Consider the following 24,345-nt stretch of genomic DNA (forward strand, 5'->3'; position numbering starts at 1 on the left):
CCTATATCCCAGAAAAAACAGATAGTATTTAAATGTCAGTTTAGCAGAAAATTATACTTTTTAGTATGTGACTGTGCTAGAAAACACAAACATACACATCCCTCAATCCTTACTGTATCCACAGATAAAAGAATCCAACAAGGAGGAAAAAAACCCCAAGTGGATCAGCACAGTAACCAGCCACAGAGGCTTACCAACACTTGGGCAAGGAACCTTTGAAGAATACTGAAGTATTTAAAACTTTAGTTCAATTTTCTGGTTACTGTGAAGATAAAAAGGAATCTTTACCCAAAAGACAATCATTAACAAAGATAAGCATGGGGGTTGAATACCACCATATTTTGAAAAAAACACAAAAAAACCAAAACCGCCACCATGGGTCTCTGTCATAAATAAATTATTACATGATACTTATGTAAAGACTTAAAAACAATGTGCATCCATTCAAATTGTATTTATTTAATTACACCGTAATGCAAATAAGTTAGGTCCATATAAACTTCATTTTGTTGTATGTACAACCTATGTCATTAGCAAGCTGATTGAGCCAGCTGGTCTAAGTGTCGGCCTCATCCTCTGGAATGTACGCATCTTCTGACACTCTGTCCATCAGCTGCGTCTAGAACAGGACCACCACAGCCTTCATCCCCAAAGTAGACTGAAAGGGGAGGGGGGAGGAAATGAAAGTCAGATTTGCAGCATGTACTTGTCTTTAAATTGGTATTTGTAAAACACAAGTCTGGAGGAACAGCTCTATAAACATACAGAATAAATGCTAGCTCCCAAACTACTGAAATAATGCCACCTTTAAAGTAAAATTTAAGCCTACAGAGCACCAACATGTGCTCACAAAAATGAGCATCTGTAAGCTCTGGATTAGACCAAACATCTGCTTGGGGTATCTATGTATATATATTTTTTCTGGTACAAAACATGTATTTTACACTGTACAGATACACACCAAAAAAAGAAGTCTCAAACTACTAGCGAAGCTAATCACAGAAACACTGTGAACAAGCAAACAACTGCAGCAATTTGGTTACTAAGACAACAGAAGATTCAACTGAAATTGTAATATGATCTTACTACTTCTTTTCCCATATTTTCTACTGAATCACTGAATCCTAAAAGTGGGATTTCTAGACACTGTAACTATGTGAAGCTAGAAGAATTAATCTATGACTCTGCAAACAATACAGCCCATCAATTATTTGTTTCAGGAATATCTGGTCCTGCACAGTAATCAAAGGTATTTCTTGAAAAACAGAAGACCCACCCTTTCTTAAAAACTTTAATTAGTTTGACCCAAGGAAGCCCTTCAATAAAACTCAAATATCACTATGACTTAAGCATTACTAATGCCATAACACTGCAGCATAACAAAGAGCCCCACAAGAAAGAGACAACATAAGCCAAATGCACTTTGCTTCATGTCAGTGACTAATATTGAAGGATATAACCCTTTATTTCATGCAACTGTTATGAAGTGCTATTCCCTCATTTGCAAAGGCAGAAGGAGACTGGGTTTTGGTTTAAATTGTTCTAGAAAGCTGAGAAGTTATTTTTCAGTGCCGAAACTTGCACAAACTAGCTCTACAACAGATTAGAAGAGCAGCTAGCACGCAAAAGACACAGGAAGTTCCGTATCTTAAAAACCATGCCAGATTAAGAGAAAGGCCTTCCCAAGAACTAGAACTTTTCTGACTTGTCATTTGAATTTCTGAAGAAACAAGAACCACAACAATTAAAAACAAGGGATGGAAGCATCATTCACAACTGTTGCTGGCTGGAGACAACACCCACACCAGTAACTATCTGCACTGGGTTTCTATGTACATCTGGAACCAATACATACCTCCAGATAGTTGGCTCAGGCATTCCAGGATCTGCACCTCTTTTAAAACCTGAAGTGAAACATACATTACAAACATACATAAAAATAAATATGTGCAGACTCCTACATAGTTAAATCTCTATCAAAATATTCCAGCCCATTAAATTGCAACAAAAAAGAAAACTACTGAACAGAGAATTGTGATTTGTGAAGCTGTGCACTAACCTGAACAAAAACTGCCATTCTTATGAGGGTTAGAAAGCAAAGAAAATAAATACAAGTGTACACTTTTCTTTTTTCAAGAAGTCTTACCTGCATCTTTACCTGACTTAATATTCAGGGTCTACTAACTGTGTGAGATCAAGGAAGTCATCTGTCCCAGAGATCAATACACACATAACTTTATACACACAAACCCACAGATTTTAAATGTTTTTCGGAAAGCAACCTAGCAGGGCTTTACCAAGAGAGAGCCTGTAACTGGTGTAGAGTGAGCACCTTGAGGCCTAACAGGCAATTCTCCAATGACATCTGACACAGAACTTAAAAGCAGTATTTCAGTAACAGTTCACTCCATTTAGCATGGCAGAATGCTAAGTGTTAAATCAATTAAACCTCAAATCTTCTATTCTGACTGGCACTTTTTTGAAAAAGTTACTTACTACTAAAGCTTGCAAACAAACAAGATGTTTTCTAATGCCCAGGGAAATGAAATGAAAGTTAACTAGCCAATGACTCAAATAAACCAATCGATTAAGTATATGTATGCTAGGGAAGCAAATGAAGGTTTAGTGTATGAAGTATCTTTGCTCTCTGGACTGTAAAATAAGTCTTGAAACAGAATCATGCAATTCAGGCACTATTCAACACTACTGGCTATCTAGAAGTGAATGTTTCATGAAAAATATATTATTTCCCTCATTTACAGAAAATAAATAATTAATGTCATCTTGCCTGAAACACAGGCCACAAAGGTTAATGGAAAAACTTCCATTAATTTCACATGCACTGGAAAAGCTCTTTGAAGATAACCTTGAGTGATTTGACACTATTAGACATCCCAACCTGAGTTCTTTAGCTGCCATACTGCCCAGCAACACAGCTTAAAATTGCACTCACACTACGCATGTGAATGTTTCTGGCTCCTCCCCTCACCCCCAGTATTTTTAAATAAGCAAACCAGGTTTAACAAAACTGCATTGGTCTAATTTACTGACTTAAAAACAGGGTAGCCACTTCAAAGCAAGCTTAAAAAAGTACAACAAAACCCCACCAATGACCTATAATTGCACGTTCACATACCGGGCTCCTTGTACATGCCCCGAGCTAGAAAGCCTTTCAGAGAAAGTTACAGGCTCAAATTTTCTGACCATTTCCTTGCCTATATTTAGTTTAGCATGTATTTTATACAGACAGGGGTCACACCGTCCCTCCCAGATTCAAAAGTAATCCCAGTAGAGAAGAGGTTCTTCCAATCCTGCAGACTCTGGGTACATGCCACCTCCAAATAAATGTCTATGGCAAACAAGGTAGCATCTGCACATCCCCTTCCCATCTGCTTATACTTTCATTACTGCAGATAAATTTATAAGAAGGCAATGCAGATGTGGAACAGCACGCTTATTTTCTAAGGATAGGAACCTAAACTACTTTAGTTTAGTTTTCTCACTGCTACATAACAAAAATATACTAGGCACCCTGGTGTTAGCACCACTGTAAATATAGTAAGGTGGCTTTATACAATTTGAAGTAACTTATTTCATGTCCTCTGATGTCACTAAGAACAAAGAGCATCTTTCCCACATCCACAGACACTGCCATGGAAGTAAAATCAAAACAAAATTTCAACAACAAATTAGGTCACAAAACACTGCTGAAATTCCCACCCAAAACCTAATAATTTAAAATAACTGATAAACTAAAAATGGAAATGCAATTAAAGTTCAGACCTAAAAATGCTAATTAGTTTTTTCCATGGTTTTTGAAGTTATTTCTTTTGCTTGTAGTTGTTGTTAATGCACTTCTGTAACAGCTGAAGAGACAAATGTTTCCCTGGTTGCTGTCTATAAACAGCCAAAGCCCTTCAAACTGGACACTGCATTCCCCTCAATTAATCAAAACAACCTATCAGGTTTGACCATAAACACATCAAGCTCCCAGCCCTCCATCATGTTTGCATGCAATGCAGAGATGCCTGCCTGGTTTAGGTGCTTTTCCCAAAAGGCCCGACAGCTTGGGCAGAAAGTAAGCCAGATGAATTGCAGGGATCGGCCTTCCTGGGCCCCCCATCATAAAAGAAGTGAATGAAAGTGTCAGGCCTGTGGCACATGCACCTGTTTTAAGTGGGCCAAGCTCTTTAACAAGGACAGCTGATGGCATCCAGCTCTAACTCAGCAGGAGAACTACCGTGTAGTAGTGATGCCTGGCCAGCCCAGTGACAGAAAGCAAAATATATCCCAGCAACCAGGCAAAACATCAAGGCATCCCCTTAACGTTCCAACGCAGCTTGGAAACAGGAGCCACATCATTTTTGGTGGGAGAGAGACTGTGACCTGTACGTTGCTGCAAATTCAACCTCAGCCCTCTAAAGGATGGCAATGCCCTCGGTGCCACAAAGCAACGCTCTCAGCGTTCTCCTCACCACAGACTCCCTGGTGCAAAAAGCACAGCCCTGACTTCTACAGCAGGCAGTCCCTGACACAGGGTGAAATCGCAGCCCCATTTGCTGTTCGGCCGCTTCGGTGCTCTGCCCACTCCCCAGAGGGGCCCTCACACAGGACTGGCCTCCAGGCAAGAAAAAGGGCAAAAAACTCTTTATTACAGAACCACAGAATTGTTAGGGTTGAAAGGGACATCTGGAGATCCTCTAATCCAACCCCCCTGCCAAGGAAGGATCACCTACAGCAGGTTACACAGGAATTCATCCAGGTGGGTTTGGAATGTCTCCAAAGAGGGAACTCCACGACCTCCCTGGGCAGCCTGTTCCAGTGCTGTGCCACTCTCAACGCAAAGAAGTTCTTCCTCATGTTGAGGTGAAATTTCTTGTGCTATGGTTTATAGCCACTGCTCCCCATCCTGTTGCTGGGCACCACTTAAGAGGCTGGCACCTGCGTTTGAGTTATTTGTATGCTTTAATGAGATCCCCTCCCAGTCTTCTCTACTCTTCTCTGGACTAAACCGGCCCAGCTTCCGCAGTCTCTCCCCATAAGAGAGATGCTTCAGTCCCTTAATCATCTTCGTGGCCCTGTGCTGGACCCTCTCCAGCAGCTCCTCGTCTTTCCTGTACTGACGAGCCCAGAACTCGACTCCAGATATGGCCTCGCTAGGGCCGAGTGGGAGGATCACATTCTACTTTCTTACAAAGAAAGGAAAACAAACAAACAAACAAAAACATACAAACACACAAACAAAAACCCCAACAATAACAAAAAGCCTCCCCGTCTCGCAGTTCTGCCAAGGGCAACCGCGCCCTCCCTTCCGCACATGCGCGGCGATGGCCGCGGGGGCCGGGCGGCGGGGGGAGCGCGGCGGGGCGGCCCTGCTCGCCCGGGCCCTTCCCTGGGCCCCCCCGCTCCCCGGCAGCGTCCGGACGGGCCGGGGGGGCGGAGAGCGGCCATGGGACCCGGCCGCCCCAGACCCGGCCTCAGCAATGGCCGCCGAGGACCCCCGCGCGTCCCCCGCCCGGCACTGACCGAGATAGAGCACTACGGGGATGAAGCCCCAGCGGATGGCGAACTGGCCGCCCTTGAAGAGCTGCTGTAGCCGCTGCTTGGCCTCCTTGCTAAGCTTCGGCATCCCGGCGGCGGGGCAGAGAGGAAGAGGAGGAGAAGGAGGAGGAGTCCAGCCTCCCTCGTAACAGCGCCGTGCGCTGGGCGGGACCCATCGCTGGGCTGCGGGGCGGGGACGCGGGCTGGCTGTGCCCTCGGGCGGGCGAAGAAATGGCGGCCGTGGGGTGAGCTCCGCCCGCCTGCCAGCGCCGCAGGCTGAGGGGTCGGCAGCGGGATCGGCCCAGCGGGGCTGTGAGGGGGCGCGGGGGCTACAAATGCTGTGGGTCTTCCTCGCCCGCCTTGGGTTCTGCCGCACTCTTGTGCTTGTTTCTTCCCCGGAGCTCTCGAGGTGTTGGCACGCACGCCGCCTCTGGAGGGTGGGAAGTGCCTTTGGTAAGTGAAGGGTAGAGATGGTGTTTCTGGAAGAAACTGGAAATGCCTCTAAATGAAGCTCTCCATGAGGCCGTGTCAGGGAAGGTTTAGGTTTAGGTATCAGGAAAAGGTTCTTCACCCAGAGGGTGGTTGGGCACTGGAACAGGCTCCCCAGGGAAGTGGTCACAGCACCAAGCCTGACAGAGTTCAAGAAGTGCTTGAACAACGCTCTCAGGCACATGGTGTGACTCTTGGGGTGTCCTGTGCAGGGACAGGAGTTGGACTTCCATGATCCTTGGGGGTCCCTTTCAGCTCAGAATATTCTGTGATCTTTGATACCAGGCTGTGTGATGTATTCAGTCCATGGAAACAAGGAGTTCAGGGAGTGGAAACTTGACTAGAAATATGGGGAGAGAGCTGATATCTAGAAACTGCCAGTACAGCGCTTGGAGCTTGTTGTCCTTACAAACCTCAGAGCCCGGATAAGCACTGAGGCACTTTCTTTTTTGACTAATAAATGAGTGGTCTCTGTCCTTGCAGAGCCCTAACCACCAAGCTGCTATTTGTTTCACACTACTTACATGACATCTTGCTGCATAGTTTCTGTGCCATTGACTCAACCAGTTATTACCATGTTTTCATTCTTTCTTAGGTAGCCTCCTGCCTTTTGCTGTAATGCCAGATCCAGGCCACGTGCAGGTCTTCAGGTTTACTAATGCAGCTGCAGCATTTAACACCATCAGGCTACATCGTGTCTGCTACCTATAGCGAGGTTCTGCATGTTATATATTGGTTTGCCTGCAGCAGTTACTTGAAGTTCTGTAGCCGTTGTCACATTAAGAATAACAGCAGGTCTGTGCTTTTTAGAGACGAGAAAGAATTCAGGGATACAATAAATATCACTTATGCAGATATCCTATTTCCTCATCTAGTGTATGGATGCCTGCTCTGCCATTCCAGCATGATAAAAAAAGGAGCTTTTAGCTCGCTGCTTGCTCTCCAGGTACAGGTGGGTAGCAAACTGCAGGCAACATGAGGCGTTCTGGCAGCCCAATGGCTTGCTTTTGCCATAGTCTGTGAATAAAGTGGAGGGGGTGGAAGAATATTTTGGTGATGTCATGGCACAAACGTGCAGTCATGTCACAGAGTGCACAGCCTTTCCTGTTGTACACCAATCCAAGTGCCCTGTGCTTCTGTACACATTAAATGTGTGGTACACCAGTATTTCTTGTCATATGATTGACACATATTTAGTGATATCTGACAAGTAAAGTAGAGGCATAGAGTTTGTGAGTGTCTCCTTTATAAACTGAATAGCTTATCCCTGAGGAAAGGTTAGACACCAGTGCTGTCTGTATTCATCATGAACATCAGTATGAAGTTCACAGGACTCTGAGCCTATACCTTTCCCAAAGGAATATGCCTTTTGGGGGGAAATTCTGGGAATTCTAATTGGAAATTGAGAGAACAAGTCTTTCTATCCACAAGTTTGTGATGGATTTCAATTTTTTTGGTATATCACTGTTGTCAAAGTTTTCAAATTAGTACATATAAGTAGAATTGTACAAACATTCAACATAACAAATTTACTCTTCTTCTGAGCCAGTGTAGTGCAAGAGGCACATTCATTAATCAGTAGTGGCTTGTCATACTCAGAAGAGAACTCAAACCACTGAACCTGCTTTTTTTACTTGCAGTAAAGAACCTATTTTCTAGCAGTTTGTATTAAATTGTTTTGGGTTTTTTTTGTAGATGAGGCCATGTAGGATCTGTTTCCACACTGTGGTTTCTGTTACAGCTTGTTCTTTCTAAACATACAAAGCCAACTGTTCATTACAGCACACAGCTTGTTAATAATCTCTCAAAAATATTGCAGTAAAATATGACCCACTGTAGTGGAATTAAATTCAAAAGGTATTTTCCTTCCTGTAATTGTAGTGGGATTCAGAAGGTCGAATGTACAAATTGCCTGATCTGAAGGATTGAACAGCTCTGTCTCCTTTGAAAATTGGTTTAGCAGCGTCACGTGTGACACAGTGCATATAATTATTGTGGGTGTTCTTGAGAAAGGATACTCACCAAAGTGTGCCACATGTACCAGATCTTTCTCTTCTTCCCTTCACACATTGAGTCAATGAATAATTTTCAGAGCGCAGAACATTAGCCTTTTTTTCTCACGTCTGCCAATTTGAATGTTTGACTAAAAGCTTGTAGGTTATTTCATTGATTTAACTACAGAAGCCAGGAAATTAATAGCAAGAAAGTTAATATTTCTTTGCCTGTTTTCTCACAAACAAAATCAGTGCTAGAAGAGCCCAAAGGTGTGTGTTTGGTATGCAGATAAACCAGTGTTGATTCTGTGTAGTTGCTGGTCTAGATTTACATTATCTTACATACTGAAGCTGTGAAAGGATGTCTGTAAACTAAGAAAAGTGACTGGAGAAGAGCACTTATTTCATCGTAACACACATCCATAGTCTCATACTGTCCAACATATCATATTTGCACCAGAAGACCCCAACTAACCAACCAACCAACCAACAAACCCACAAAACCTGCACAACAAAACATAAAACAGTAAATGGTTGTACTGACTCCAGAAGTTTTCCATGCCTTTATTTGGCTCCTATGTCACCTAGGATGTTAGAGGGTCTGAGAGCTTAGCAGTCCTTTGGTGATCTACTGACTGACAAAGGGGGAAGGAGAGCAGCAGTCATCCTTCCTGAAAGTTCATGGGACAGCACTATTCACATAATTTAAATATTGACAGCTAGCCCCTAAAAGCAAAGATGCCTGTGATGGGGCATGAAACAATGAGCTGTCGTGAAGGGAGAAAACCTAATACCCAAAGAAATGGGTACTGTAAGATGGTGTAGAGACTGCCTGGAGAAAACAGAAGTGGGATTTTATGGGTGTGGTATGAGTATTCATGTTTGCAATTTATTGTGGTAACACTTCCATGAAGGATTTTGATTTTTTTTGATTTTTTTCTTGTGGCTGATAATGAAGACAAAACCACTTGGAATGGTGTATCCATTAAATAAGAAGAGCAAGAGCCGCAGTTGCTGGAGTGACAAAAGAAATTTAGTGATACCATAGATGCTGAAAGTCTTTTGTTGCAAAAAACCAAATCTCTTTGAATTTCTTTTGCCTTGTAGCTTCATGTGATCAGCATAACAATAAAATCAGAAACAAAATTGCAGAGGTTTCAACCGGGACAACAAGAACATGAATCCCTACTGTTCTGTTAACTCGATTAGCAGTAATTCTACAAGTGTTTTCACAGCAAATAAATATCACTAATACTCATTGTACAATGGCAAAATATTTCCATTTTTATGGGTAAATGAGAGAACTGAAATTCTTATAGACGACTGAATCACTGAAGTGTCAGGTTCAGGGAAATAATGTCACTTGGTCAGATGGCTTTAATTTGTCTTTTTGAGTGCAAAGGGTACCTTTCAGGTTAAAGAATTCCATAGCTCTAAAGCTTTATTGAAGTTTCATACTTTAGGATTATACCATAAATCAGTATAAATAGCACAAGAACATAAGGAAGAGCTCTTCAGCAGATTTCCACTGCAGGCTGTATCTTTACAATGTCAGTAAAAACGGTAGTATATTATGACTAGGCATTCTATTTCACTTCATTGTTACAACTAAACTTCTGATTTTCATTGTCACCTAATAATGATGATCCTTCCATTCCATTTTAGTATTCCTATTCATTTAGTCTAATAAATCCCTGCTCCTCTGCAGTACCACTGGTTTAGGAAATGCTCCTTTTCATTTCACAAAGACAAGAAGAGACAAAGATAAATGGAAACTACTACTAGAAATAGAAACTTTTCAAAATAGAAAAGACTTAGGCTATCCAATTAGGTCATGTGCAAATAACCAGAATTAGAAAATATCACCTGAATGTTACTGAGACCTAGATTCCTTGGGGGTGAGTATATTTGAGTTCTTGCATTTGGCATAGTTTCAAAACATGCTTGGAATGCAGAGTTGTAATACATATAGAAAAATTCTGTCCAAATTAGAATCTTCTTCATATGAATTTCTGTATGATATTTGTTGGATGTATTCTGGTCACTGTCTGATACGGGATATTTCCAAGAAAAGTGATATTGCCAGATGTTGTGCTTGTTTCAGCTGAGGTAATTTGTAGATACAAAATGCTGCTAGCAAGGATTTTCTTGCTATTTTCTAAGTCCGTGAGAGACTTTTCTCTCTCACAGAAGAGGCAGCAGAGTTATGTAAACAACCAAACACCTGCAACCTTGAAAAGTCTTGTTTATGGTATAGTAGAAAAATATTTTGACAATGGATGTTTTAGGATTTTAGCCAATCACCCCCAAGGGGTGGCTGATCCTTTGTCCAATTAGACTATGAAGAAAAAAGTCTATAAAAGAGTTTGTAAAATAATAAATGAATCAATCTTGCTGCACAATTCCTGCCTGCTGGATCTTCTCTCCTCCTCCCTACGGCTGCAGGACACGGTGACAGACCCTAGGGCTCAGGCCTGCGGTAATAGTAATTTTCTTCCCAGTGGCTGGTATGGGGCTGTGTTTTGGATTTGTGCTGAACACAGGGTTGAGGACACTGAGATGTTTTGGTTATTGCTGAGCAGAGCTTGCACAGAGCCAAAGCCTTTTCTGCTTTTCGTACTGTAACACTGGTGAGGGGACTGGGGGTGCATGAGAAGCTGGGGAGAGACACAGCCAGGACAGGTGACCCCAACTGACCAAAGGGATATTCCAGACCATGTGGCATCATGCTCAGTATATAAAGTGGGGGGAAGAAGCAGGAAGGGAGTGATGTATGGAGTGATGGTGTTTGTCTTCCCAAGTACCTGTTAGATGTGATGGGGCTCTGCTCTCCTGGAAGTGGCTGAACACCTGCCTGCCCATGGGCAGCAGTGAATGAATTCCTTGTTTGGCTTTGCTTGCATGCACAGCTTTTACTTTCCCTATTAAATGGTCTTTATCTCAACCCACGAGTTTTCTGGCTTTTACCTTTCCGATTCTCTCCCTGATCCCAGTGTTTGTGAGGCATAGTGAGCAGGCAGCTGTGTGGGGTTTGGCTGCTGGCCGGGGTTAAACCACAACAGATGTCTGTCTAGAAAATTAGTGGAATGATCAGAGTGGCAGGAACAAAAAGCAAAGTGTAGTAATTTTGTATATTCAATACAGTAAATGTACAATTTATTTAAAAATAAACCAAAACTGAAGTTATAATCTCATTATTTTTCATTACAGCTTCTGAGGCCAGGGAAGGAGGAACAGCAGTCTGAGGTGAGACAGCATTGAAAGAACCTCATTAAATGCTTTTAGAGACCTCTGAGAAAAACTGTTGAGATGCTTAAAAATTGAATATTACCTGCTTCACAACTGTAGTGTTGTTTGAAGCATGACTTTCCCATTCTCCCCATCTTTACTTAATAATGAAAATTAAGTGTTACACTTAGAGATACTGCTACTATCTACCTTAGATAGTTTTTCTACAGACACAACAGTTCTTCATGTTTTTACGATTGCAGTACTTGGCCAAGGATGAAAACAATAATCTGATTCCTTACAAACTTTCAGTGATACGCAAAAATCTGATGGATAAAAGGATTTTCTGAGGCCAAAACTAATATCCATATTTACTCATTTGTTGTTTTTAAATTAAGCTCTTTTTTTAGCAGCTGAGCAGCAAAAGTTTTGGTAACTCTAGGAGGATATTCCTCTAAATATATTTTAATGTAAACCTTTCCTTTGTCAACTGATCTCAAATAGATTTTTGTTGCTGAAGAATATGTTGTTTTAACAGCACACATCTATAAAAATTTTAAAGGACTTAAAAGATGCTTATTTTAGGCAAATTTTTACTATGATTTAAACAAGATGAGGAAAACAATATGTTCTGAATTTTCAAAAGCTTGTATACTTGCCTTTATACCAATTCTGACCTTAGTAAATTATATTGTGGTGAAACAACTGTGAAACTGATAATGTAAGTATTTGCAATCAGTTGACAGCATTGCATGTGAAAATGAAATATTTCTCTCTGATACAGAATATAGAATTGCAGCATTTGAAAAATTATAATTGTAACTATAAGTCATATTCCTCTTTCTCTCTTCAATGAGTGTTGTAATAGTCTTCCTTAGCATCCAACTACAAAAAATAAACATGCTGCTGAAACAATTTTTTCTGACAATGAAATACTTGAAAATAGAACTGATTGATGCACAGTACTCGCTTCACTGATTTACAATTGAGCTTTTGGATGCACTCTCAGATTTTGCAAGATAAATGTATACAACAAGTTATTAATTAACTCTGGTTATAAGCTAAGAGAAAACATGTAGTAAAGCAAAAAGAAGAACCTCTGAGTTGAAATATGCCAGGTGGATGTGAAACAGGTCTATGTGGGTTTTTTGCCAGTTTTGACTTAAGTCCCAGTTAAATAAATTATATGTAGTTTCAGTTATTGTGTATATCCTTAAGTATTCTTTTTTGTTGTACCTTCCAAAACAAGAAGTGTGTTTGTTGAAACTTAAGATTTTTTTCAACGTGTAAAATAAATTTTAATTTAGTATAGCTTTCATTTCAATAGAATTTGAAGCATAGCATAGTCTAGGTTTTAGTGTTGTAATTATAATAGTTCTTAACAATTTGTAATACAAACTATAGAGTCCAGAGCATAAAAGGAAAGGTAAAAATATGTGTGTTTTCAGATCTTGAATAAGATTGCCCAGTCAACAAAGGAAATGTGTTGTGTATATGTACAAACTGAATAATTCGTAGTATATCTAAACGTAGAACTAATTATTTAGTTGAGCTGGACATAGGTATGAATTTATCTTCATTGTTCACTTTGGGTGAATTGACTTCAGAAACTTAAGGACAAACCTTTGTCACATTCCTAATTCAGCACGGCCTAACCACGACCAACAAGGTGAGGAGCAGTTCACACCTCCTCCGGCCAAGCCCCTTCAGGCTGTGCTGCCTGAGCTTCCTGCTGAAGGTGACAGTGCAGCAAGAGCTGCCTTTCAGAATTTGGAAATTCAGCCAGTATGGACAAAAGTATTAACATTTATGTCTGTCTTTAGTTTTTGCATTTCAATAGTTCAGATTTCACTGAAAATTCTTTGAGATCTTCAGCACATGGAAGATTAGAATCAGTAATTTAGTATTATATTGAGGAGTAATTAAGGCCCTTCCTAGATTCCAGAAGGCGATCAAGCAAAGCTCTTTTCTTCTTTCCAAGTCTCATCTGGTGCTATCAAGATTAAATGAAGTGCAACTCATGGTTAATGAAGTTTTTACTCTTCTATTAAAATAAAATTTAGTCTCTTAAAATGCTTCCCTTTTGCCTTTCATACATAATTTCTGTCCATACTTTGTCTAATTTAGTGTATTCGTATGCCATATTTAGCCCAGACAAATGTTCTTAGATTTTACTAACTTCAAAACATTGTCAAGTAGACACACAAGTGTGTCTTCTCTATATATTGACAGCCTGATTCACATGCCTCTAAGTTCATCTAAGACTCTTTCCACTATTGCACAGAAAACAAATGACCTTTCAGGGAAATATCTATCAGTGTTTCAATCAATGCTGCTGCTTTTCCATTAGGATTATTTAAAATCTCAAACCTTAATCTCCTAGAACTGCAGAACAACTGCATTTTAGGTGCTGGTTTTTTTGGAGTCCAGTTTAAGAGGGTGATTTGTAGCAGTAGGTACTAGAGTGATTAATGAGATTTCAGTAGTTTTTTCCATAGCTTCCTGCCTAGAGGGGAAAAAAAAAAAGAAAGAAAAATCAATAAACAAACAAACCAACTTCAAACCCATAATGGCAGATTAGTTGTGTGCCTTTCACTGCTTCTTGTAAAATGTTAATGGACTCCTAAAGTTTTCGTTTTTGAATGAGAACCATCTAAGCAAGAATTTTAGCAGATGCAGAGGACATTCAAGGAACTTGTGAAAGTTCCTTATGTTCTGCTTTATAAAGTCTGTTAGGCAAATTTGGCACAGGCTGTGAATCTAACCCTGATTTCCAAGCATTTAAAGGGTCCAAATAAAATGCCATTCTGTAATAGTTTTATTTTTTCCCTTTTTTTCAAGTGTATATTAAGTACACATCTGAGGAAGCAATACTGTACTCCTTTATTTTAGATTTAGGTAGCAGTCACAAGAGATTAAATGCTGTTATGTGTAACAAAGCATGAAGATGACAAGATACATAAACCTGGGGCTTTTCAGCTCAATCACATCATCCAGCATGTAATGATGCAGATTTTGTATTTCAGACACCAGTGTCACCTTGGGGTTGAAATCACTCTAGATGAATCTGTGTATGAGTAAGGTAGCTCCCCACACCCCAATTACCTTCCTATTTTAAAAATAGAAAGGAAAATGAGTCGTCCTGAGTTAAGAGATGAGTTATTTGTGTGTGGTATTTGTGATGGAAGATTCTTTCTAAAATAAACACAGTAGTAAATGGTCTGCTTTTTTCCTCTCATATTTTAAGGGGACAGGTTGCTTTTAGTGACGGAGTACTAGACTGGACTGATCCTGGTCTCTTTTAGGGCATTAATACTTGACTAATACATACAGCACTATCTACTAGAGTCATTAATTGTATCAAGCAAAATATTTTTTCTGTAGTTTTTTTATTAAATTTCTTTAAAGCCACATGCAGAATGTTACTTCCTATGTTGTATTTTAGTTCCAGCAACTCTAACATGGATGATATGGTGGTGGACTTCTGAAATCCTGAAGAACATGAATCTGACAGGGAGCCTAGATGGGACTTAAAAAAAAAATTACAAATCATTCAACTACTATTACAAAAATTTTATAAATGCTGAATAAGGGTGTCAATTAATAAATGTTTCAGCCTCTATTAATTTAGTTCCTTCACTTCATTACAGAAAGACACTATTGATCCAAAATTTATTAGGAGTGTTCTGCTAAAGCCAGCAGAGGGCAGACTTGAATTGGAAACCCTTTTTGCTACTGCAGTTACTTGAACTTAAAATACCAGATAGTCCCTTGAGCTCAAAGTCTCATCACTACTTTACTATTCTAATTGCACTTGTGCTGGATAAAAGCTTCTTTGCAGTTACTGTTTGACAAAATGAGTGTTTTGCGAAAATTTAAATAAAGATGTTAATACGAAAGTGAATAAGTGTGTATGAGCAGCTGTGTGTTACTCATCAGGGATTATCCACACTGCTTAATCATTAACCATGTATATCTTGAAATGTTTTTTAAAAGCTAGGGAATATAATTATCCCCATTTTACAGATGAAGAAACTGAGGAATAAAGTGGTAACCTTGCAGACTACCCATCTGGGTGATTTACAGAAACAAGAACAAAATCCAGATTTCTGAGATCTAATCCAGTGCTTTGCACACATAAACTATTTGAACTCTTGCAAAAATTATGGAAATGATTGCTAGCGGCCCAGATTGTGGAGACTGAGGAGCTTACACTGATGAAATAGCTGGCAACATGACAGTCAGGTTGTAGATCTTTAGAATATTCTTCCCAAGAAGATGGGTGGCAGTCAGATCAAATGCCTGAAGATCTGCTTTAAAGTAGTTTTTGATTATTAAAACAAGTACTCTGCAGTTTTATGCACACTTGTTAGTCATTAAGTTAGTTTGTAGTCTTTCCAAAACCTTTGTGATAGCCTGTGTCTGACTCTTGTTATGTGTAATGTGTTGTCTTCACACATTTTTAAGTGCAGTGTGAAGGTTTGTAAGAATATATTATACAAAAGGCCACTTTAAGCTTCTTGGTGATTTCTCTTTATACCTCGTGTAATTGTACACCTCACAAAAAGTTGTCACTTCCAAATAGTCATCACTTTTCATAATTCACAGAGGCCTGAATATGCAATTATCTCAAAAGGGAAAAGGGTTATTTGCTTTTTTGCAGAACATTAACTCTCCTCTCCACTAATTGAAGGCATTCGTATACAGGCTCATTTTATAGTAAACCACTGGATGCCTTAGCTCAAGACGAAGCAAGAACGATAACGATTCAATTAACTGAAACTGCTGCTTTGAGAAATGTGGTTTCCAGTGTCAAACTTATTTTATTCATCCCTAATTATACATTGCTGAAAACTGTTAACCATTATTAGGGGCAAATAAATCTGAGGTTTGGGGTTATGACAGGTTTGGCCTTCTGTAAGCTTCACAGATTTACACCTCTACCTCTGTAATGATCTTCTCTTTAACTAATCCTAGATGGTGTATATTTTGTTTGTACCCAGCTTCCCCTTTTATTTGTAATAGATGTGTGAAATGTTCAAAAAATTAGTGATTTAAGAGCAGTGAAGATATTACTACCTCAGAAACACATCATTGTTATGTACAGTTGTGTTTGTTGTGCTGAGCAGGCCCAACTGAGTTACAGAGGGCATTACAGATAACGCAAAATAACTGTATTAGAGCAGCAGCTGTTGCTATAGGCAGATTGGCCAAAAGCCTGTCCCTATATTTCTTTACATGGAAACAAAGGGATAGATGTATGTACTGTCTGAATAGAGAATATGATGTTGTTGTGTGCCTGTGCAAAAAAAAAAAAAAAAAAAAAAAAAAGTATTTTATTGGAAAAGTGAACTTAGTTGTGGATTAAAAAAATTGGAATATGCCATGTATAAAATTTGTATTTGATCAAGATCAGTTCCTCTGGTAATGTTCCTTCAGAGGCAAGAGTTCTAATGACAGGGAAAAGATACTTCTACATCTGTGGAATTTAAAGCCTGCTGCTCTCAAGTGGTCAGGACCCTTAAATGTGTGTTGAAGTATCCTTCTCTTAATAAATCAAAAATGTTTATACTTACTTACTTACAAGCAGTAGAAGAACACCAGCAATTGCTTCCATGTTTAGAATTCTGTGAAGTCTGCTACCTGTGAGCAGACTGCACTTAAAGGTCTGTGGAATTACTAATTGCTAATCTCATTCTTGACATACTTCAGCCTCCAACAGCCTGCTGCAACTTCTGTTACACTTTCTGGGATTCTATCTATAGCAATTGCTTTCTCTCCCCAGTTGGCTCCAAGCCAGAAATATATCCATCTGCACAAATGCTTCTTAACCTTGTTCACACTGGGGGCTGGTGGGGAGGGCTGTTCATATTTTTCTTCTTTCTGCTTCTCTGGTTGGTGGATGCTTTTATAGTAAATTCTGTACTTGCCATGTTTGCTGTGTAATGGACCAATGGCTACAGTGCCTTTTCTAAACTACTGTTTGTTTCACTTTAAGTGCACTGAATAAAACTGTTTTGCCATGGTCATTTCATGGGCATCTTACTGTAACATAGGAGTCGTAGGCAAACACATTTAATCAATTTTCTGATAAGGTTGTATTCTTCCTTCTCAGTAGGGCATACTCAGTTGACAGAGGAAGCCTTCAGCACTTGCACAGTAACCAGCACTTCTGAAGGCTGAAGAAAACACTAAGGCATAAATATTTCTCACCAGCTACCTGGCAAGTTCTAGTCCCCCTGTCATGAAAGAATTGGTTTATAACTGACAGGGAAGATTGTGCTTACCACAGGAATGCTGTTGGTACCCAAACTAGCTTGTTTTCATTCTGAAAATCCTGCAGCTCACACACATATGTGTACAGCATCCAGCTCTGGGGTCATCAGTGCAGGAAGGACATGAACCTGTTGGAGCAAGTCCAGGGGAGTCCACCAAGATAATTTAGAGGGATATAACACATCTCCTACAAGGAAAGATTGAGAGAATTGGGATTGTTCAGCCTGGAGAAGAGAAGGCTTCAGGGTGACCTAATGGTGGCCTTTCAGCACCTGAAGGGAGCCTACAGGAAAGATGGAGAGGGACTTAATACAAGAGCATGTAGTGACAGAACAAGAGGGAATGGATTCAAACTGACAGCATACATCAGATATTAGGAAAAAATTCTTTGCTGTGAGGGTGGTGAGGCACTGGAGTAGTTTGCCCAGAGAAGTTGTGGATGCCCCATCCCTGGAAGTGTTCAAGGCCAGATTGGATGGGGCTCTGAGTAACCTGGTCTAGTGAAAAGTGTCCCTGCACATGGCAGGGGGTTGGAACGAGATGGTCTTTTAAGGTTCCTTTCTACCCGGGCAATTCTATGATTCAATGTACATGTGTATAGACACACATTATTTGTATATAAATGTACATAACACTGCTGGTTTATCAGAATTCATTGAAAATGAGCCAGCTTGGATATCAATACCAGCACCATTTCTGAGGAAGTATGTATAGACACATATAGTCAAACTTCAGCTGCCACATGGAAGTCCTCAGTGTTTCAGCTCCCTAGAATGACCTAGCAAATATTTGACATTAGAAAATTAGGAGCACTTTGATTGGAGTAATTAGGTTGATACATAGGAGTTCTATAGTAGAGGCAGGAACAGATAGCCCTGAATTTTCTGATTCCGATTTCCCCAACAAGTTTTTTTTTTAAATTGTTTTTATGTAATTCTGTACAATGTACAGTTGTGGTAAGTGCTGTACCAGAGTCCAGTCCAAGCTCTGAAAAAGACAGAAAGTGTGTGGTTACAAAAACTGACACAGACCATGGCTGTATGTTTGCATGCTAAATCAAGAACAAGGATTCTGCATTAAAATTGTACATAGGACAGTGTGTGGCATCTCTTACTGCATTCTTCTGTGGCATCTTAACCACATTTAACTTCCATTTTTTTATTGGATCGCAGCGTTAGGAAAAAACCTGCAAGTTCTAGCTTGTGCAAAATTTGGTTTATCTCCAACTCTAATAAATCCAGCATTGCAACTTCCAGTGCTCTCGGGTGACCAAATACCTGTCCCTAGAAAACATTCCTCTGCATTAGAACTCATAGAGTAAACTGCTAGATCAGTAAAGTTCTGTTCTCTCTAAGGTACAGTATCATACATCTGCAATTTTGTTCTCCCCTTAATGCAGCTGGAGTTCTCAGGCTGTCCCATTTACCTGCATCCGTGTCGCAAGTCACTGACATCAGAAACACATTTTAGCCTCGGTGTCACAAATTAAATGAGTTACAAAAGAAGAACAAGGTTACTAACAGAACGGGCTTTAAGATTCTACTTTCAAATAATAGTGAGTAGCTAAAAAAATGCTGAAAGCCAGGAGCATGCAAGCTCCTACTGGTCAGTTTGCAGTTGATTAGCACTGGCTTTTAATAACCACCTGCAAAAGACTAATTAGTGACTTCACTGTGCTATCCTACATTTCAAAAGGTCTCATGCACGCCAAACACTGACTGCTAACTCAACTTCATACGCAGCACTGGTCAGGAGTAGCAAACCTCAGCTTCAAGGTTTTAAGTAGAGTCAGCATTTTGCCTCCTGTCAGCAATAACCCTTCTATTGCTGGGAACAAGCAAAAAGATATTAAACCAGGAACAGCTTGGTTTTCTCCTACTAACAGTAAATTTAGAGCAGTAACTTCATGACATCAGTGGGAGCAGTGTGTTTAAATCTTCCAGCATGTCATGGGAAATACAGACTATCAGTTTTCCATTACTATTTTGGCAGGCATAATTTTGTTATTTTTAAAGCTGTTTATATTGGCCACCTCAGTGTTTTCATTATTTCACACATATTTCAGCATTTCAAGAAGTCTGTGCTTCAGCACATATAGTGTGTGTGTCCCCAAATTTTAGAGTTTCTTTCACCAAGTATGATATATTACATTTACAAGCTCCATTTACATTTCAGCAGAGCATTCATCTGTGTGCTGTCAAGGACTAGGGAGGGGCATTAAATTAGGTATTTTAGAGAGATTATGAATTCTAATAAAAGGGCATCAGGAATGTCTACAGCAGTTGTAGAGATTTGTAACAGCAAAGCGAAGGATGATGTGAATTAAGAATGAATGAAAATGTGTGAAAGCACCAGCAGGAACAGCAGAACAGAGGGTTAACAAGATGGACACTTGTTAACACAGAAAACCATTCCCAGCAGAAAAATTAAGGAATTGCTCTGCTTATGTCAAGGCCAAAGATCTGCACTTTGAAAACAGCCACAACACAGATGACCTGTCAGCAACAGACCCAGGATCCTGATCCCAGGAGGATGGTACCAAGGCTGCAGTGTCAGGCATGCCTTGCCTTTCCTGTTATCCTGCCTGGAAAGCACATGTGTTGAAAACAGGGAAAAACAAGCAATGGGCAGCATTCTCCAATGGTATATGGAGAACAAAGTAAACAGGATTCTGTGGTAAAAGGTGACCACATACCAGCTGATGCCTCCTAAGGGAAATGACAGATTGGTCCAGAAACCATTTTGTTGTCCCTAGTCAAGGGCTTGTAGTGAGGGCGTGGCAGCAGCATCCCTGTTCCTTTCTGTCAAGCTCAAGGAATCCTGGTCAGGCCTCTGGAACTCAGCGATTTGGTGATCAAGAATATACGAGTGTCAGAGAATTAACTACAGCAAAATGAGTGTGAGTGCATGAAATCAAGTTGCGAGATTCTGTAAATAAATACCTTCTCCCCTTTCATAAGATCTCACACTGAGCTTTCTCACCCAGATTCCTCTGTTACATCAATTTCCCACTGTTACACAAATGAACAGTCATTCTTGTTGAGGACCATATCTTAACTCCCCCACAGACAGAGGGACAGAGATGCTCATGACTTGCTCTAACTCTTGCATTTCTTCCTACATGTGGCATAGTAACAAACTCTGTGGCAATTTATCTATGAGTATATAGATGATCATTTCCTCCTATAGCTTTTCCAAATGGCTGGTTTGCCCAACACAGAGGGAGTTTGTACAGCATTTCTTGACATGGAATTTAAACATCTTTGAGGAAACCCATGCACTAAAGCAATTATCGAATCACAGTTGATTAGTTATTGATAAGAAAGAAATTACACCATGGAAAGCCACATGAAAAACAAAGGGTTGGAAAGAAAGTGAAGGAGGAAGGCTGAAAAAGTCTGCTGTAAGTCCTGGAACAATAAAAATGAGGAAATTATGTGTCCGCCTGATACAAGGACAATATGGACTTAGCCAGAGTCACAGTATGAGTCGGAGTTGGTGGGACTCTTGAATAATGCCTTCCAACACCCCGCACTATTCTGGATCTGTAGTGCCAGAGAAGGAGACTGCTAGAAGGGCTCAGTTACAATGAGGCTGGGCTGTAGCATGCAGAAAGGGAGATTTGGATGTGTTTTCTTTCACTAGCTTTGATAGGGTTCACATATCAACTTCTATAAATGATGAGATTAGGGCAGCAGACTGTATGGCCCTTTGCACTTCCCAGTAAAAACCTCATGGAGAAATAAATATCTTTGTCCTTCTCCCTCACCATAGTAACAACTAAAATAAGCTGTAATATGTATGTCCATTTACCTTGTCAGACAGATGTCAGTGAGGCTCAAAGTCCTTGTGTTAAGTACCGCAAAAGCCTTTTCTAATCAGATGTTACCTGGGAGCTGGCTGTATTTAATCTTAGACATGTATCACATTTGTTCTGACACAATTATATATTTATTCTTTCAAATTTAGATCAGACTTTTGCAGAATGTCTACTGGTAGCTCCCCAACCAGTTGGCCTCTGCTGTAACCTTGAGTCAGTCTTTCTAAATGTCTTGAGAATGTTACACGTGCTAATTTAGCAAGGACTGGTGACATGCTCAGCACTGAATAACAGAGCTGCTCCCTCCCAGCAACTGAAGGGAAAGAGGGCAGGTGCTGTAAGGAATTGATGGTACTTAAAGATCAGTGCCTGGCAATGCTAACCAAAGGCCTGATTAGTGTGAAGTCTTTGAGACACTAAGTTTGTGTCCAAACATTCAAATGTTTTATCATTTTTGACATCACAAACTGGATTTTCTATCTGAGTAAAATGTCTTCAATCCAGCACAATCTCATAAGTGTCTTCTCTGGAGTGCCTCTAGATTTATAGAGCTCAAGAACAGAAATTCGCTCTGTATTTTTTTCTCTTACAATCGATGCTAGAAGGCTTGCCAAGCTTCTGCCTTCATGTATATTTGGCACTCAAATCAAAAAATGAGCACTGGAGAGGGGGAAAGCCTGGTTTGCTAAGAATTTTATCTGCCAGGCAATAAGTTATGTATTTGGGGCGTAAAAAAAGTGATGTGCAAAAATAGGTTTAAACCCAATTTGCTCCCTCACACAGCTGGACCAGGGTAGGTGACCTGAGGGATACTCTCAGTCATGTTGACTACCAAGACCTGCTGGAGGAAGGAAATGACCTGACTGCAAGATGTCCAGCCTAGCCTGTGGTGACAACAAAAGCTGCTCCACTGGAGGTGCTCAGGACTTCCACGCTCATAGCCAACAACATCAACTTCTGACTTGCCAGGCAAGACAGGTCACAGGAACCCAGCACAAATGAATGATCCACTTTCTAGATCATCTTCAAGGATAAAGAGTCTTAATGCAGGCATTACTAAATTACAGAGCTTCAAAATTACACTGCTGAAGTTTCATTAAGCTGTGAAAGCAGCCGGGCACTGGGTACTGACAGTAATTCAGCCACACCACAAGTGCTCAGTCTCAGTTCTGCTGCAGCTCCATAGTAAGCAGCAACGCAATAACCAGGAGCTCGAAAAAAGAGGTGCATGAGCCACTGCCAAAATGTACTGAGCTCTCATTCAGCTGTGTAACAGCTGTTTTGAAGCCATCACATAAACATTTTCATTAAAAAATAAGGAAGCTCATTGGAAAACCCTAAAAAAAAGCTCCATGAACCTGCCTGCATAGAAGTATGATGCAAAGAGGCTGGCCCAGGCATCACTTGCAAGTGAAGCTCAGACTATCAAATCTCCCAGATAAGGCACAAGCCGAGGAAAAGGTTTGGTGTGTTATTCTGGCTATGGAGGGAAAGGGTGCTCTATCATCTGCTGATACAGGTACATGTTAAATACTGCTTTTGTTGACTAATTGCAAGAGAGGAATCTGAAGGGAGCTGACTCAAACAGACTGGCACCTCGAACAGCTGTCTTGTGAAGTTTGTGTGACAGTGATACAAAAACAGTCATGGGCAGATCTTTGACCATGAGGGCAGAATGCAGGTGCATGCACAGTCTTTGGAAGCTGTCAGGAGTGGACAGGAGATGGAATAGGATTGTAGAATCATAGAACGGTTTGGGTTGGAAGGAACTTTATAGATTTCCTAGTTCCAACCCCTCTGCCATAGGCAGGGACACCTTCCACTAGACCAGGCTCCTCAAAGTCCCATCCAACCTGAGATAATTTCCTTCTATATATTTTATATACAACACATAGACAAACAATGAAAAAGACACATACTAGGGTTTCTGACATGCTTTCCTTGTAGGAGTCCCATTTAGGAACAGATCATTTTAAAATTCTGGCATTTCTGTGTAAGAAAACATCATGCTCCCTCCCAGCCCTGTATAGATGGCAAGTGTTTTTCTGATTGCAAGGTCATGATTAGGTCTGGCAGGTGAAATACAAACCATTAGAAAAAACACAATGCTGTTCAGTAAGCAACACTATCTGCCCTGACCAACCCAGTGAGAAGAAACTGAAATTATGGAATAAATGCCTTGACACCTAAACTATGGAATACCTTTAATTAGTGGGATAGGTTCCCTTCCTCCAGAGGCAGGTTTGCACTACTGTCAGAAACTCTGGTTTGTTCTCACTCACCTCAGGGCAGCTGAGTTTCTGTTAAGACAGAGGAAAGGTGAAAAGTCTGATAAACACTGTTAGAAGACTCTCTTATCTGAAAAGATGCAGTGCATCATGTGTAGGTACAAAAATGCTGTTAGTGAGGATCTTCTTGTTATTTTTCTAAGTCCGTGAGAGACTTTTCTCTCTCACAGAAGAGGTAGCAGGGAATGTAAACAACCAAGCCACCTGCAACCTTGGAAAGTCTTGTTTATGGTATAGAAGAAAATATTTTGATAATGGATGTTTTAGGATTTTGGCCAATCACCCCCAAGGGGTGGCTGGTCCTTTGTCCAATTAGACTATGAAGAAAAAAGTCTATAAAAGAGTTTGTAAAATAATTAAATAGATCAATCTTGCTGCACAATTCCTGCCTGCTGGATCTTCTCCTCCTCCTCCTCCCTATGGCTGCGGGACACGGTGATATACCGTAGGAACCAGGCCTGCGGTAATAATCATGCAAAGAGGACAAATTCCATTTACCTCAAGCTGTAACACTGTGATGTCTGTGTTGGCTGCCGGTGGTATCAGTGCTGTCGTGTCTTTTTTGACTCTTCTACAGAGATATTCCATTTCCCTCCTTCACAGGCATCATAAATGGTAGTTTATGGTTCCTTATGCAGAGGGACTCCTTATTTCGTACATTGCAAAACACCATCTGAGTAAAAGGGAAAAGGTGGAATGGTATTTTTGT

General features: G+C 40.4%; 1 protein-coding gene and 1 long non-coding RNA gene across 3 annotated transcripts in view; one reads left to right on the plus strand and one right to left on the minus strand.

The window, feature by feature from the left end:
- Positions 1-439: 439 nt before the first annotated feature.
- On the minus strand, positions 440-5,678 carry TOMM7 (translocase of outer mitochondrial membrane 7). The gene is made up of 3 exons (XM_082284455.1): positions 5,527-5,678; positions 1,856-1,904; positions 440-658 (listed from the first exon to the last, which is right to left on the minus strand). Exons 1-3 carry the CDS (start codon positions 5,627-5,629, stop codon positions 643-645), a joined length of 168 nt encoding a protein of 55 aa, XP_082140581.1. The 5' UTR covers positions 5,630-5,678; the 3' UTR covers positions 440-642.
- A 112-nt stretch (positions 5,679-5,790) lies between these two features.
- Positions 5,791-24,345, plus strand: part of LOC309577771 — a 33,003-nt gene continuing 14,448 nt past the window's right edge. The window contains exons 1-3 of one of the 2 annotated variants that reach the window (XR_014226784.1): positions 5,791-5,994; positions 11,235-11,270; positions 14,698-15,022. This is a non-coding gene — a long non-coding RNA (uncharacterized lncRNA). Of the gene's footprint in view, positions 5,995-11,234; positions 11,271-14,697; positions 15,023-24,345 lie in introns of those variants that run through there. The other variant, XR_014226783.1, reaches the window with a different exon arrangement.

The sequence above is a fragment of the Coloeus monedula genome (genome assembly GCF_965178545.1).
Source record: "Coloeus monedula genome assembly, chromosome: 1".
Taxonomy (NCBI): Eukaryota; Metazoa; Chordata; class Aves; order Passeriformes; family Corvidae; genus Coloeus; species Coloeus monedula.